The 17,507-nt window shown below is 35.7% G+C and overlaps 1 protein-coding gene across 3 annotated transcripts in view; it reads right to left on the bottom strand.

Annotated features, from left to right (window-relative positions):
- Positions 1 to 17,507, bottom strand: part of ST18 (ST18 C2H2C-type zinc finger transcription factor) — a 109,035-nt gene that overhangs the window by 7,628 nt on the left and 83,900 nt on the right. For all 3 annotated transcript variants that reach the window (XM_074319326.1, XM_074319327.1, XM_019712586.2), the window contains 6 exons: positions 16,503 to 16,565; positions 15,638 to 15,706; positions 13,041 to 13,103; positions 12,857 to 12,937; positions 11,718 to 11,939; positions 6,674 to 6,762 (listed from right to left, as the gene is read on the bottom strand). In XM_074319326.1, coding sequence (XP_074175427.1) covers positions 6,674 to 6,762; positions 11,718 to 11,939; positions 12,857 to 12,937; positions 13,041 to 13,103; positions 15,638 to 15,706; positions 16,503 to 16,565 — 587 coding nt within the window. The remainder of the gene's footprint in view (positions 1 to 6,673; positions 6,763 to 11,717; positions 11,940 to 12,856; positions 12,938 to 13,040; positions 13,104 to 15,637; positions 15,707 to 16,502; positions 16,566 to 17,507) is intronic.

The raw sequence follows: 17,507 nt of genomic DNA, 5'->3' as shown, positions 1-17,507 counted from the left end.
CTTCACTACACCCTATGGGACATATTCCAGTGTACATTTTTCACATATGAAGACACTGAGCCTTAGGCAAGTGAGGCCATGCTAATCACTGACAGAGGTGATATGACCTGTCTTGAGTATGATACAGAGTATGAGGCAGAGCTGGGACCGAATTCCTAAATTCATGCACTCTCTTATATACAGTGCTGCAATGACAGTTAAGACGTGAATTTTGTTTTAATTATACGTTTGTTAACTGTGGGGACTTTATGAACATTATAGAGGCAGAGCTGGGGTGCTGGCAGGTGGGTCACAGTCCAGGAATACACAATTTGGGTTCTCTACGTGGACTTGAATAAGGAGCAAATGCAATCTAGGAGAAGAAAAATGGGCTTTAGAGTTTGACGCTGGCTTTGGTTCTTGAACCTGGGAAACTTCCTTCTTTGTGCTTCAGTTTCCTTGTCTGTAAACAAGCATAAAATCTATGTTGTGCGAATCAATGAAATGAAATATAAAGCGCTGAACAAAGAGTAGGCTCTCAATGAACAGGAGTTATTTTCCCATCACTATTTTGTAGAAGGAATATGAATACATTTTAAAGATTTTTAAAAGGTGGGAAAGGTAGTAAATATTAAGGATGCCAGAAAGTTAAGGTAATCTCAACAGTCCACAATGATGAATCTAAACCAAAGAGATGCCAATTAAGTGGGATAAATGTAAACTTTTGTACTTATATTTAAAAAGATCAATTTTATGAAAGCAGGATGGGGAGACTTGACAATTTGTTTGAAAGAGATCTAGGCTCTTATACTTTCCTGGCATAACTACTTTGGAACACAGTTCACTATCTACTGAAGGTGAACTTCACATCCTCTAAGATCCAGCAATTCAAGTCATAGAATTCTAGGTACACGCCTGAGACAAACAGTTGCACATGTACAATAGGTAGCATGTGCAAGATGCACATGGTATATTGTTCACAAAGTGCAACCTGGAAACAAGTCACATGCCCACTAAAAACAACATGGATGACTCTTACTCACACAATGTTAAGAAAAAAAAAGTAAGCCCTGAAAATTTATATATAGCATGATAAAACAGGTAGCTGTTCTGTAGGTACTTCTCGCTTTATTATAAGTAACTAACTACCTGGATAAAAGTGGGCCATGCAGGGACCAATGAAGAGAGTGTGTCATAAGATTAAACTAATGCTGAGTTCTGAGATTTGATAAAAAAGAAAAGCAAACCCACAACTGAGATTTAGATATTTTAGTACCTAGATCAACTTGACTATGAGTCAAAAGTGTGACATGGCTCCTAAGAAAACAATAAACAATTTCCCAGGACCGCACTAATGAAAATATCTGGAATATAGGACTTACTCTGCATGGGCCTGTATATCTAAAGAATCACATTGCATTCTCAGCACCACACTTTGCTGGCCAGTATGCTGGTAGAGGAATCTTCTCTCAGACAATAGAGATTGAAATACTTGTTTTCAACAACTTCAGGGAGCACAGATTCTCAATTAAACTGGTATTTTTCAGTGCTATCAGCACTTAACTTTCTAATTTGAGCAAAAAAAAACCTTCGTTTGCTATCTTTCTTTGGCATATTGTTTTTTTGTGATTTTACTTTTTCTTTTTGCCTCTTTGGAATCAAATTCCACTTCAAGGAATGGTATTTTCTTCCATAATATCTGGTAAGGCAAACGATAAGCAAGGAAATGCTTATAATATATGAAGAGCTTCAAAGGAACCAAGCAGGGTACTATGGGTACCCTCACTGGAGAAACCTCATTTAATCTGAGGCTTTACTCAAATGAAAGAGGCAGGCATATGAAAAGCTAGTGGGTGAGAGGCGCATTCCAGGCTGAAGCGGCAGAAAGCACAAAGGCCTGGAGCGGGAAGGAGATACTCCTGGGACTTTCCTAAGAAGGTCCTTGTGAATGAAGGCACAGTGAGTGAGGGAAGTGGGTCATGGGGTAAACTCACAAGGAGCCTGCATTTCTTCTAAGTGCTATGGAGCCAGTGAAGGATTTTAAGTAGGGAGTGATGTGTTCTGGCTGACTTTTTGATAGCATAACCCAGATTTTTGAGCAGAGCATGGATGGAAGAAAAACAGAGTAGAAGCAAGAAGACTGGTTAGGAGATGATTGCTGCGGTCCTGCCTGGGTCGGATGACCCCTTGCCCAATGACAGTGGAAGCAGGAGTAATAGTAGTGGGCTCAAGATAAAACTTGAAAGTAGAATTTGCAACACTTGTCATGGATTGGAGGAAGGGGATGAGAGAATGGAGGAAATCAAGGAGGACTGCCTGTTTCTGCTTGAGCTGGGAACTCGTGGTGTTTCTGGGATGAGGAAGACTCAGGGGAGCAGCAATTTGCAGCACGAAATTGAAGAGCTTAACTTTGGCTAAGTTACGGATGCTCGCGAGAAGACTGTTTAAGTGAGAGTCTGTATTCTTGGTACTGAGATCTAGTTAGGATTATGGATCCCCGAGGTCCAATATTAGTGCCTCTTAATCAAGATGGGGCCAATTGGATGACGCCTAACAAGAAAAGGAGCCTAGAAGCCTATGGGAAAGGACCTCAACAAGGAAACATTATGATATAATCTAATACATAATAGGCACTGCACAAACTCTCATGAAATTAATAAATGAGTAAACTATGTCTTCATTAAGATTTCTGAGATTTGGGGAGATATTTTAGCCACAAGAGTAAATTCACCCAATGTCTTTGTACTTTTTCCCCATGAATATATTATCTTACCTTTTTCACCTGACCTACTCCTTTCAATACCTATACTCTTTAAGAGCCTTCACTATTGAGTGGAACTGGGAGGATGATATTGATTTTGAGTTTCACACTGTACTTGCAAATAGTAATTCATTTGAATCTCACAAGGAGACTATGAAGTAGGTATACTTAATTACCTCATAATGGGTGGGAAAATGAAGGCATGAAAGGGTTAATTAGTATGCTGATAGAACTGTGTGGAGACAGAGCCAGGAGTGCAGTTTCCAGGCTCTCTCCCTCACTTAGAAAGGTGCTCACTAGGGTAGTAAATGGCCATCAACTATGAATGGATGGCCATCATCATCATGGCTAGTTGGCTGGCAGCTGTAACCAGTGAGCCATTGGCCACTAATATAACTGCCGTGGCTACGCTAGCAGCAAATGGGGGCCAGCAAGAAGATGGTGGCTGGCAAGGGTGGAGTGTGGATTGCAGTTGGTAAGTGAGGTTGTTTGGCAGAGACAAATGGATGGCGGGTTGCGGATCATGTGCCTCCTGCTCCCTGTGTCTCCAACCCAGCCGCCAGTGAAATTATCGTCCTATGACTCCCCTATCTATGGCTCCGTTGGTGTTCCTTTTTGGCCTGACCATATCCTGCATTCTTATGCGGGGAGTAGGACTAGAGACCTCGCCTGACACCCTGCATGACAAACTGCAATTCAAAACGTAAGTTTTCTGGTTCTAGAATATGTTCTCTAACAATTATAATGCTACTTTTACACACAGGTATTTAATCTGTTTTGAAAGTGTTAGTAAAATGTGTGTGCTGATGTGGCTTTACAGATATACTTACATAGAATGTTAGACTAGCTAAGTATTGCTGATGAAGGAAACCATATAAACTTTCCACTGAATATTTTACTGAACTATTTCATGGCCCTTTATAGAATACACCTGTTTAAGAGCAAGGGCATCTGCTTTTTTTCGTTCAATAATTCTAACTTTTACTTGATACTAATCTAAGTACATAATCAGGGATTATATAATTTATAATAAAATTTTCTTCACATTCCATATAAATATATGTGCTGTATATATCTGTATAGAGGAGGTGTACTCATCTTATAAGGGTCTTTAACAAGTTATTTTTTCATATCATACAAATGAAACAATTCTATTTCAAACGGATTATATATTTTTTGAGGGATCCTTTATTTTTATATTTGGTTTACAGAGTAAATTTTTAGTTCTGTTTTTATTTAGGGGAAATGAGTTAACATACATTTGATTATTTTTATTACTAAAGGGGTGAAGAGATAATATCCAGAAAAGAATGATGTATCAAAACATTTAGAATATACTATGTTTTACCACATAGGAATAGCTAGAAGGATCCTAAATTAAAAACATATATGTAGGTCAACCGTCATAACTTTTAGTTGTATCCACAAAGACTAGAATGTCAAGCATTTGTTCTTGTACATATGATCTAATTTTATTATCAAGAACTAGTAATGGTCTTAAAAATTAGTGTGGCAATTTAATTATGGCAAGGATGAAGAACAGAGATCAATTCTTAATGAAAATTTTTTGATATAAACTTTCCATGTTTTAACTGGTTTGTAGGTAATAATATCATATGTTACCTAATTAGACCAATTGCATGAATAATTTATAGTAGTTTATACTTAACATAGTACACTAAGAAGTTTAAAGCCATGTATACTTTATATTTTATTGCAATTTGAATTTTTTTATGACGAGGGAGGCTTGGCTTAGACCTGCTTTATATAAATCATTTAGGGTATAATTATTGTGGCCACGCTTTAAGGTAGGGGGCTACAGAGGGGGAACGATATTAGAGCAGACTTAGAATCACGTTAGTTCCTCCTCGACCCTCAACTGATCACCGACCTGAATTCAAATAGATTTTTCTTCATGAAAAAATCATTAGAGGTTCTCAAGCTTCATATTAGCATCAGCCCCTAGCTCCTAAGATTGTAAAAACGTAATTTTCTGGTTTCCTGGCCCACCTAGAATAACTGCACATCAGACACTTGTTAATGTTTTCCACCCATCTCACTGTTGCTCCACATCCTTGGAAAGCTCAGCTGAAGATGCTGGATTTATAAATGTCCCTGTGCAGGGTGTGTGCTCAGTGCAGCTGCTCCCAGATGACTGTAACAGTCTATCAGTGGGTTCGGACAGACCAGCAGAGGAGTGTAACTAGCCCATATCACTCCAACCCTCTATAAAAGCTTCATCGTGATTTGCTATAAAGCCACTGGCTTACTGTTTTCTTATCTTCATTAGGAGCAGCCTGTAAGGTGTTGTTGGTGCTAGCATAATGAAGATTCATAGGAAGTATTTCTTCAAGCACTCAGTTCCAGAAAATATTTTGCTCTGAATTTACTGACAGTGTGATTCTCATAGTGATTATACTCTCCTTTTGCTTTGACTTCTAAAAAGCTGAAAGTCAAATTTGAGGTCCTTTTTTACCCACCATGAAATGGCCGACTTCACACATTCATTCTATTATCCTCATGCTTGTCCTATCTTGCTTTCTTATCTTTGATTTCCTTCTGTCTCATTTTTTTTAAATTAAATTTTAAGTAGCTTTCTTTCTTTTTTTCTCCCCTTAAATGTAGTTTTGCACTCCCCACCCTTTAAGTATCGTTTAACATAAGGCGATGTACAAATAAATATTAATTATGACAATTTTCCTGAGAATGTGCTAAGAGGCATTTGAGTGGGGAGTATTTCCAAGGAACAATCAAAGCATCTGGAGAAAGCAATTTTACTGAGCATCTGAACACTGGAGAGCATGAGAGTGCAGATCTGTTCCTAACATCCAGCATGTCTTTCCTCCTCCACAAGCGTGCTGACCTACCTCAGCTCTCAGGAGTGAGTGCCCACGGAAGGAGCACCCACTTTAAGAAATGCCTCTGATGGCCTCAGAGGGAAACAGAAGGAAGCTTGAGACTGCTCTCCTCCTTGGCTATTGCATATCTTCTTTTAAAAATCCCATGCGAATTAAAAAGATTGAGCAATGTTTTCAGAGAAATAAAGTTACAACAGTTAAAAGTCTCCAGCTCAGTTCCATGGGTAGTCATGTGTGAAAGACATCATCAAATAAACCCTCCAAAGCAAAATAATTGCTTTGCTATTGTATCTCAGATGACGTAGTATGATCTTCGATGGAAAACAACACATGCCTGAGATAATGCTGATGAGAAATCTTAAGCAAAGCATAAATTATATAATTTATAAATATTTAACCACTATGCTGTACACTTGAAACTAACATAAAATAATATTGAGTGTCAAATGTAATTGAAAAAAATTAGAAAAAACAAAAATAAGCCACAAGTAAAATAATTTCTACCAAAAAAAGGAAAAAGGCTAAAAACATAAAAAAACAGAAAAGCACAGAAGAATCAAAGGAAAATTGGGGAATACAAATATAGAGCACAGAAACTGTATATTAAATTTGATCAGGGACTAACACTAGATAAAAATGTAGGGAAATATAAATATAGATGCTAAATTGAAATCATCTGGATTCACCGCGAAAATCATTTAGAGTATAGAAAGAATTTAAGGATTCAAATATAAATGACAGAAATTGATTCTTATATCTGGTAGAGAGCTAACACGAGGAACACACATGTACGCATGCACACATATATGAGCATGCTCATGCAGCTGTCATTTTGAGGACTGAGGGCAAAAGTCCGCTTGATTTTCTCTGTTGGGGATCCTTATTAAAAAGTAAGGAAAAAAATCAAGCTGTTCTCTTTAGATAAAATTATTGCTTTAGTTCAAATGTGAGGAAAGCTTCCTTCCTGTATAAAATTACATTCCCCACATAAGGTATAGTTTGGAATGCAGAATTATTTGGGGAGCTAAGGTCTGGACCTTGGTGGGGATGCTGATCCCCGGCCATGAGCTCTTACCTCCAGTTGCTTTGAGCTTGATGGTCATTAGTTCTTCTGAGACTTTGCCCTTTTTGATGGCTTGTGCATTTAAAGGACATCCAGATAAGCTGTAAAAATAGAAATTATACCAATCTGTGAAACATTATTTCTTATAAAAATTAATTTTTTATTCACTACTTACTATTTGTTTGTCTGCCTACTGATTGCATTATAATTTTCAGTCCCTTTGTAGAAAGTAACAAGTAAAAAATATCTATTAAAACAAAAGCAAAAGGCCCTGAAACAATGTAATATGTTTTGTGTTTTTTCTTGACTCAAAATATAAACAGTACTGTTGATATTATTTAATTAATTTTGTTAAAATGTTACTATTCTGCATTCATAAGCATCTTTCTTTAGTAGTGGTTACTTTATTTTCTATAAACAAGAAATTTTATATGTATATTACAAATAACAATTGTTCCAAATTAGTAAAAATTTCATGAATAATAAAGCAGAGTCTAGTTTTTTCTGTTTTTACTGTAGTCTGATCATTACAGAATGACTCAAATTATTACAAGGCCAAAATAATAACCCTCCCTCTCCATAACAAATTCAGTTTGGGTATGGGAAAGTTTCTAATTTATTCTTTAACTTCTAAAACATTGCGTTTCATAAAAAAAACTTTACTCTTAACGAGAATAAAAGGAACCACTATAAAAATATTCAGATACAATAATTGCTGAGGCAGTGTATGGTCCTGTGGTGGTGTTTATGCTGTTCCTTAATTTCACTCTTCAGCAACATTTTTTTCCTTTAATGCCATCTGTTTTATTTAAATTGCACCAAGATGAAAATGACATTGAACAAAATTTGTTTTCCATAACTATGTGTACTATGGTATTTGTTTTCCATAGTACACAAGCAGATGATTTCTTTTTGTTTTAAGCACCCATTCTTTCATAATTTTGTTGTATTTTTGGAGATACAATTTTTAAATAAAATTAAAATTTATCTCAATCAGCCATTTACATTTTGTTTCTGCTAAAATTTTATTACAATTCAAGTGTGAAACAATTATTTTCAATCCAAAGATTAGGATACTTGGCCAAGTGAAAGAAAATATTTCTGAAGCAAAGCCCTTAATAAATGCTGAATGGATGTATTTTTAAAGAATTCTAAATTATTCAATATAAAGATTATATAAAATATGAAAATAATAGGTTTGTAATATAATACATAAAATAAGTTTATGTGGTTTGCCAAAATTTGATAAATTATAAAATATTTTACACAGGAAAGAAAAATGAAAAAGCCCAAACTGAATTTGAACCTGATTTTTCTAATTTCGAAGCTTCTCATTGTCAAGTGTGGCCTATTTAAGTTTCATCATCTTTTTTTCTTTTTGGGGAAGTTTGCACAAATCTGTCTTGTTTTATGTCACATATTGTGTCCTCAGAAAATGGTCATAAACAGGGTTAATATTTAGTTGGTAAGTTGAATTTTAAAAGTGACCCATAGTAAGTCCGTTTGTAACATAATAGAAATTAATAGCTCATGGACTTCTCTGACTGTCTCCCTTAAAAGATCTGCTTTCTTCAGACAACACAGCAGTAAATGTCCAGTTGTAACACAGTGGTGTGGAAAGTGAATGAAGTGTCCAAAACTATGTGACTTAGAACCAAAGAGTATAAGTAAGCCATGAAAGTGAGGCTTGGTTTCATAAAGGCCACTTGATATTTTATATCTTCCAATGTAGTTATATCATCAAGGATGTAAAATAAATATTAAATTAAAAAAATTGGGGTGGAAAAATATTTAAAAAGTCTTTTTCTTGTGGAGGATGTCCTCTACGAGACTCCACCTCACTGGTGGAGAAGAGGTGGAAGTTGGCTGGGGTGTCCCTGTCGGGTTTTGGGCTCCACATTGCAAAGGCCAGAAAAATGTGCCTTATGTAAGTTTGACCAAATTTGCAATTCTATCAAGGCATATCAAGACCATGTAACACTACATCTGCTTTGTTAAAGTAAAATGGCCGGTGATACAATTTATGTAATGGACATCACTATTTTTGTTAATAAAACCTCAATAAAATTGCTAAGCTATGACATAGCCCTGAGTTCTGTTAATCAGAGAACTGCTTTTAAAGCTGCAAACATCCATAATGATTGTGTGTGTGTGTGTATTTTAATATAATATCATCTGTCTTTTAAGATTGCTATTTTTTCAAAGTGGAAGTTCATAACGTAAAGCTTTAAAGTAAGGTTTCAAAGTAATAAACATAATGCTGATGTAACACGAGTCAAATTGTTCTTAACCATTTTATAAGGTAAGTTTTGTCATTATTCCCATTCTGCTGAATCATAAAGTGGGAAAAATGACAAAACTTACCTTAGAGTATGGCTGAGGAAATTATGTGTCTAGTACATGGAAGGACTCAAACTCAGGGAGGCAGATGATACTGCGCTCACAAAAGGGGTTCTGGTGTCCCAGTACTTTCTGCAGGGGCAATTCCTGAACAGCCGTGAGCTCGTGTCCTTTTCTGTCCACAGAGGATAATTACAATACCTCTATAGCTCGCAGGGTTTTGTAAAGATTTTAGGGACTAAACCATGTAAGTTACTTAGAACAGTGCTCTCTGCTGGGACAAAAAGAGCCCTGAATAGGTGTTAGTCAGCATTTGACAGTATTGGAAAGAGTCCTGAATAGAATATATAACACATGACAGTGTATGGTAGGTTAGAATGTGGTATTCCAATATGTCATGCTTACTTTAGCACATTATTGTATATATGTATTTTAATATAATTTTATGAAAGAGAAAAGAAATAGAGTCTGTATGGAACACTTATAGTATGCCCAGGCAATAAGCTAGGCATTTTGTTATATTATTTTATTGAATTCTATATATACCGGAGGTGCAAAAAATGTGTACACATGAGTTGTATTCATCTTTTGTTGTCGGTATATATTGAGCATTACAATTTTAATGCAGTTTTTCCTTTCTTAAAATGTGTATACATATTTTTGGCCCCTTCTGTGGTTTAGAAAAGCATTCCACCTTAAAGAGAATCCCCCAAATTCAACATCTTAAATCTTTTAAGTAGTAAAATAAATCTCTAGTGAAGAAGAGTGAAATCTGAGTTATTCAATTGTTTAAATTCTTAATTGCTTTCGTTCTAGAAAATAATATCTTGGCATTAATCTTACAGCCTGTATTTTTTGAACTCATAATTTTGTTTTTTGTATTATGAAATACGTAATATGTACATAGATACATATAATATAGACTGGCAGTTTAAAGAATACTCTTAAAATGCACACCATTTCCTTCATACATAGAGCATGCCTTATTGTATCTTTGAAGCTCCCTAGGCCCCTCAACAATTGCTGTCTCCTATCCCCCAAAGAAAACCATCAACTTGAATTATAGGTTAATAGTTACCTAATTTTTTTAAATGTAATTTTGCTACATTTTTAACTCTTTGTAAACAGAATTATACTGCACATATTCTTCAGCACTATTTCCCCTTCAGTACTGTGTTCTAAAATTCACCAGTGCTGCGCCTTCATTTTCACCACTGTGGGGCAGCTTCTAAATGCAGATACTGCTCATTTATGCTCTTGACTGGTAGGGGGCACGTGGGTTGTTTCCAATTTGGAGTTAATAGAGCAAGGCTACCCCAGACATTGTCAGACGTGTCTCTGGACTCCACTGTGCAGGAGATTTTCCTGGGGCATAAGCCTAACAGCTCAGTGGATCGGCAGCAGAGGCCATGCATCTGTTCTTTGAAACTTGACTCCTTAAAGTCAGCTTGCTTCCTCAAATGGCTTTACCAATTACTCTTCCACCTACAGTTTATGAGAATCCCAGTTGCTCCTCACCTTGGTGTCATCATTTAAAATGTCTCCAGGATTTTTAAAAGTAACTGTGTAGTTGCTAACTGACAGGTGTGCTCACCACAGTTCTGCAGTAACATTTCATTATCAGTGTTAACATGGATATTGTTCAGGCAGTGATAAGAAAGCAAAGCTGCTGTGTAGTAAACGTGACATTAGGCACACTTGATTTGTGACTGTCATTTCTGAATATGAAATGATAATTCAAACTCAGAGTAAAACAAAGTACTATTGTGGAGGTTAGTAGGTATTTGAAAAATCATCAAAAAATAAACCAAAGTTCACGTTTTATCCACGAGCAGTTGTTGCTGCATATCCACTTAAATCAGCAATTCCTGAAAGGCTTCATTTTCTCAAACCATTGATATGTATCTTTAAAAGTGAACAAAATGTCAAAATGTCCCAGCTTTGCTCAATTTGATTCTGCTGATTAGCAAAACATCAGGGCTCACTAAAGCTTCATTGGATTTTAACTCCACGTCATGTGCAGTGGACCGCAAGGCTGGACGAGCCCTCATTGATCGGAGAAGTGTGCAGTCAATCTTCTAGCTCCTTTCCTTTGAGTAGAATGTGAACCAAAAAGCTGGACTAAGATCACTGTACCCACCAAGGGCTCTGTTGAAATAGGTGACACTCGGTGATAAAGGAGTTAAGTCATTGTGAAACTACAAAGGGTTATCTAAATCTGTCTCATCCTGTCGTACACTTAGTCATTATGCCATTTTCTTTCTGGCTGCTGGGGATGAGACATCTTCTCAGCAGCAAAACAACTACAATTTGGCCTGAAATTGAGCTAGTTCCCAAGAAGGAAGGAATGACATAAATATGTAAAGTGAAAGTTTACAATTACACAACATAATAGAGTTGATATCACCACTTGAAACAAGTGAACCATAAAAGGGCTAAACATTAAAAAATAGCAGCATAAACAATATTTTAGAATACAGGAAACAAATGCATAGTATCTAGAACACTTGAAAACTGAGTAATGAATTTTCAGAAATAGAGAAGATAGCTTTTATTCCTAAAACAAATCAATTATTTACCTGGCAAGACTTATTGTTATAACATATAAAGTGTTATAATTTATGACCTTGAGGAGGTTCCCTCCCATACATACATAAAGCAACCCAGGTGAAAAATAATCATAACAACAGCACAACAAAAAGAGAACAAATGTTACCTTCTGTGGGTGACAAAAACATTATTTACATGGCCCAGCCCATTGCAGCCTGGCAAGGGACAGTGTGGTAGTTCTTGTTTGTTCAGTTTCCAGGAGAGGGGGGCCCCATTGAGAGGATTCTCCTTCTGTCTCTTGGCAGCCAGGGGACAGCCAGAAGCTGTGCGATGGGATGTGTATTTACCTGATATGTGACCTTGGCCGTCACACCCTGTCACAGGACATCTAGAGAGACACAGCAGAGACATTACTAGCTGGGAGAGACTGAATAACTCACATGAGTACAGTAACTGAGTGAATAAGAAGGCAGTGGTGATTTCATACTATCCAGAAGGGAAATGGTGAAATTATAGAGTTTTAATGATGGTCCACTGACTCTGAGCTAAGCAATTTTCATTCATTATCTCCTGTAATCGTCATTGCAAATCTATTGGGCAGACAGTGTTATTATCCCATTTTATAGGTGGGGAAAATAAGGCTTATTAAGTTTAGGTAACTTGACATCCATTTCACAAGAAGTGGAGTCAAGTTCATGCCAACACTTTTTAGCCCTCGCCAACCAGGTGAGCACTGTCAGACTGCCTCCAAACAAAGACCAAGAGTATAAAATGCTAACTGTCTTGCCCTATTACATAGCACATTGCTCATAGAACTGGAATTTTGGTTTCCAGATGTCTAAATATCATACTTAGAAATGCTGTAGAACAGGCAATTTAAATTTCTGCATCTATATCTGTATATATCATCCAGCACTTCATAGCATATATCTCAGAGGAGGGAATTTAATTTAGATAAAATTTCACCTTAAGTAAAATTAAATTTCAGTATTAAATGCGGCCAATTTGTTGTTCTATGTGACAGTACTTCTGCAATGCTACTTTAAATTTAAAAAATTGGAAAAAATATGATCTCCCCCTTTTTTCTTTTACATCATGTAAACACTGTTGGAAACATAGCTAGCAATAGGAAAATTTTCTCAAACATCCAAACACTGACCACTGCTTCAAGGGTCCTTGTGTTTGATAGGGTACACTCTCCCTGAAACATAATCAATGCTCAGTTGCATCCCAACCAAGGTCCCGCCCATTTGACCAACAAGCTACTTCTGACCCTGATGCCACTACCTCAACTGCCACACTTACTTGAGTTCAGGGTCTTCTTTTTCTTCCTTCATAGGAGTCATTTTGACACCACTTTTCCTGGCACGAGGGCAGCCGGACAAACTAAAATATGTACCCAACAAAGAACAAAACAAAACCATGTGATTTCCATGGCCACTGCTGCTGACACTCTGATTTTATTTCTCAGAAATGGGATCAATCCTACCTTCTGTGGGAAGCATAGTTTCCAGTCACGTGCCCTGAACCATCACACCCTGGGGTTGGACACCTGGAAAACACAGGAACAGAGCACAGGCCACATGGTTGTAGTGGAGGAAGGGGCATCATGATACATTCAAGTAGAACTAAGCAGAATGAGCTGCTTTTTGTGGGACTTTTTGCTTCAGTGTAAGTTTTTGGCTGACAATCCACTTTTAGAAAAAAATATTAAGATATTAAACTACAGCATGATGCTTGGTAGATAATGTATTTGTTGTTATCCTGCATTCTATTCTTTTTTTTCTTTTATTTTAAACCTTATTTGGAACGAACCAGAATTTTGTCCTATAGCTCACTGCTGGGCTTCTGTCTACATCATGCAAAGTTCCTATCTTTTGCTTAAGAAAAAAAGTTTTCCAAATTGTTTTTGTCTGTAATTTAGTTTCTTTGATATGCTCCACTGCCGTGATAATCCATTAAATTCAGACGAACAACAGTGGTGTATGTGAATTCCAGAGACTTGGCACATTAATGTGGTTGCCAAAGAAGCTAAGTCATTTGTACCTGGTCTGTTCTGCCTCAAGGCCCAACTTAAATGGTACTTTGAAAAATCTACTGATAACTATTATTGACAATCAACCATTAAATTTGAAAGGAGGAGGGGAAAAGAGGAAGGAAAATCCAATTTTACTTCAAATGCTGATTAGGACTAGGTTTCAAAATATACTTGACTACAAATTATACAGCTTCTCACCCTTTTGTTGCCTTTTTAAAAATCTTAAATACTAATGAAAAACTTAGAGGCTATCATAAATTGAAGGTTCTTGTAGAAATCACCTTTGTTATTATTTCAGTTGTATGCTCACCCTGGTTCAGATTTTCACCCAAACTAGAGATTGGGGGGAAAAAAAATCTCAAGAAAAATGTGAACACTATGTCTTTTCTTAAATTCTAACCCATTGAACTTTCATGGAAATGCTTGTATATTCAATCCTGAGGCAGTAAATAGAAGTAAATGCTTTTTTCCAAATGAAATATAAAATCAGCAAACATCTCTTTAAGCTAACCATAGAAACCTGCATTGAGTCTTTAAATCAACCATTTTAAGATACAATCTGTATTCTATATTGTAGAAAAGGCTGGAAAGATAGTCTTTTTCTATTAACATTTTTAGTCAAATAGTGATTTACATATTGCAATTATGGAAAAATCTGTGTCAAGTAACCTTGTTTTGGAATTCTCCTGAGTATCTGAAGAAAAGGTCGATGAAATGTCTCTTTTTCTTCTGTGTATGGAACAGATCCAAAGCTGTTACTTGTTAGATGGCTGTATAAAACATGCTCATATAAATAATGGAGATTACTGTAGGACCTATCAATCTATATGTTTTCAATTTATTATCAACATTTTTTCCTAGAAATAATATTTTTAGAAAATACTTAAGAGGACTGATAATTATTATTAAGATATGGCAATGTAGAAGTTTAGAGCAACTGAGTAAGATTAAATAAGTAAGTACTGAGTAAGTAAGATTAAGTATGCCTGGAACTTCTCTCTTTCAATCTGTTAATTATTAGTCTTTACTTGGCATTCTTATATTTCAATCTGGAAAGTAGCAGTCAATAAAACAATTTTCCAAATCTGCACTGACACATCAATTGTACTTTACACTTGAAAATGAGAAAAGTTGTATGAGTGTATTTCACAGTTCCTTTTACTATATCCAGTACGAAAGTTCTAAATTTCTATATATTTTTTCATGCTTTTTTGGGGGTAATATTTAGGTAAAAAAATTTAAACAAATTATAAAATGGAAATACTAATAAAATGTTAAGAAAGTATAATATCTGAAATTTTACCTGATTTTGATACCAAAGTTGATTCTATTATTTATACAAATATTGTTTTATCACTAGACTTAGTAATACTCATTTTCCCTAAAATATAATTATTTGCAAGTAAATTTCATTAATTTTGTTTAATGTTATTCATCTTTTTAAAATTTGTGCTCTGTTATGTTTTTAAAGGGTATAAGGTAAATTAAAACTTTTTATTCTATATGTAAAATAACAAGATAAGAAAACAAGCAAGTAAAAAATTTGGAATAAAAGACGGTAAGAGTAGGAAAAATAAAATCAATAAGCAAAACTTAATATATAAGTGACTTGAGAATCTGTAAAGTAGATAGAAATGGGCCAAGATATGTCTAGCACCCAAAAGTGAAAGGCAGTCATATGATTCAAAATGCCCATAATGGAAAACATTATGCAGTTTTCTTAAAAATCAAATGACGAAAATGGTTTGCCACACCTTTACAGGTCTTATTTACTAAGTACACTCTGAAATTAATAGAAAAAAAGTATTTTGTTTAACTATTACTTCATTGCATTAAAAATTACTGTAAAAAACAAACCCCCAAAGTAAGTGAATTAATTAACTTACAGTGATTTGGTTTTAGCCATTTGAACTTTTTGGTGAAAGAGTGTGTTGGTTATAATTTAGTGAGACACAACTTACTACTTGTTAGTGACCACATTGGTCCTGAATGAGGAGAGTGCCAACATAGTGGACAAAGGGCAAGAAGGTCATGCTTCGGACACTTACTTAAGCTCCTGAGAGTTAGCAGCCATGAGGGATTTAAGAGTCTTATCTGCTAAAGGACATCCAGAAACACTAAAGAGGGATGAGAAAAACAAAAAAACAAAACACACAATACTGACATATACAAATCCAACTCAATTGGCATCCTGAGTCTGTGAACATCTGGTAAATTTACCAGTGACTGGGGGTTGGAGAAAAAAAAAAAAACGCTTGAATCTGGCTTTGCTACTCGAACCAGTCTGAGCTGGCGAACACCTCAATTATTTCTCATAGACTCATATTTACTATTTATTAAGTGAAAACCTTTAACCCAATGAGACCCTCCAATTCTAGAATTAAGGGATACAATCATTACTTATGTGGAGTTCATTCTCAGTGCATCACCAAGAGATGGTGGCTTAAGGGTTTAAATGAGCCCCCAAAAGGAAAGCAAATCATAGCGATGAGGAAGGTAAGTGGAACGATTAAACACAGCCTTTTGTCATTGTTTAACCTCTCTCACATGTTGACTTATTATTTGCCAAGGGCCACATCCACAGGGTAAATGGTCAACGCTAGTCACTCTGTTGTCTTACCTTTGTTTCACTTGAGTCCAAAAGCTAGAACAACCAAAGCCCTGACATAAACTCTAATTTTTGGTTTGTAACCTGGACCACCGGACAGAAAACCATTTTTGATCAAAAATCATGATTTCTATATCACATAAGTGATAAGATTAAGGATTTAACTTTGCTTTATTTCTGAAAAACAAAAGAAACCATAAACCCAATTCCCAATCCAAATAATATCTTTTTAGAATGGGCAAGAACAAGTATTTAAATTAGAACAAGACGATGAAAACCTGACTGCACACCGCATTATTAGGTACCTGCGATGGGATGCATAGTTTCCTGTGACATGGCCACTTCCATCACATCCTGGCGTTGGACAGCTGGGTCAATAAAAATATATATAATTAGAGTCAGAGGCATTTCATGAATTCACTGGCTCTGACTGATTCGCTAGGTAACTTCTCTTTTCAAGATCAGTTAACACAGTAAAGGACATACAGAAGAAACTGAACTAAGGATTTATGTTATATAAGAACCAGGAGACTAGCTAAAAGAAAATTGGCATGATCTTAAGTTATTAGCTCTCAGCATCACATCCAATTCTCTGATTCAAATAATGTAGGAAAGTGATGCTAAACTATGCGTCCTAGTGATGTTGTGTTTTATTTCTTTGAAAATGTGTTATAAAAATAAATATTATAAGCCCATGCTTTATAATGATAGTCGCTCTTAAGAATACCAACCCCAATTGTATAACAGATTTCAGAAAGGAATTTTTGTGCATCTTTAAGAGACAGGCAACAAAGTAACTTCATAAACATTTTAGAAAATGCCTGAAAAAGAAGAAACACTTTGAAAATATTACATATGACTGAAATGTAAACTGACATTTTAGAAGGGAAAGTTGCTGAGGGTTCAGAAATAGAGAGGTTTAGTTAAAAAGCTTGTGATCAGTTTCATTCAAAACTTGACTCCAACAGGACAATTGCTAATAAATAATTAACCTAAGCAATAGGTTCTCTGGAGAATCTGCGGAAGATCAGAGTCTGTGCCTACGCACTTCATTTTATTTCAGAAGCTGGTTATATTCTATTCTGTGTATCTCTTGTGTGTTTTAAAATAATATAAGAGGATCGATATCCTGAGCAGTTTTATGTTCATAGTTGATAGGTTCCTTGGTTTCTCAATCCTTTATTTTCCTCTGATGCTGTTCAAAAGTCACTAATTTGGAGTAAGCAGATTGACCCCAGCCTCCTCAGCGCTATTTGTGGTGGTGTTAATAGTCAAAGGAAGAATGTACATCATTCGTGCTTCCGATTTTC

This window comes from Rhinolophus sinicus, linkage group LG14 (assembly GCF_036562045.2).
Source record: "Rhinolophus sinicus isolate RSC01 linkage group LG14, ASM3656204v1, whole genome shotgun sequence".
Taxonomy (NCBI): Eukaryota; Metazoa; Chordata; class Mammalia; order Chiroptera; family Rhinolophidae; genus Rhinolophus; species Rhinolophus sinicus.
Note: the sequence above shows the minus strand (reverse complement) of the source record. Positions and strands in the feature narration are given on the sequence as shown.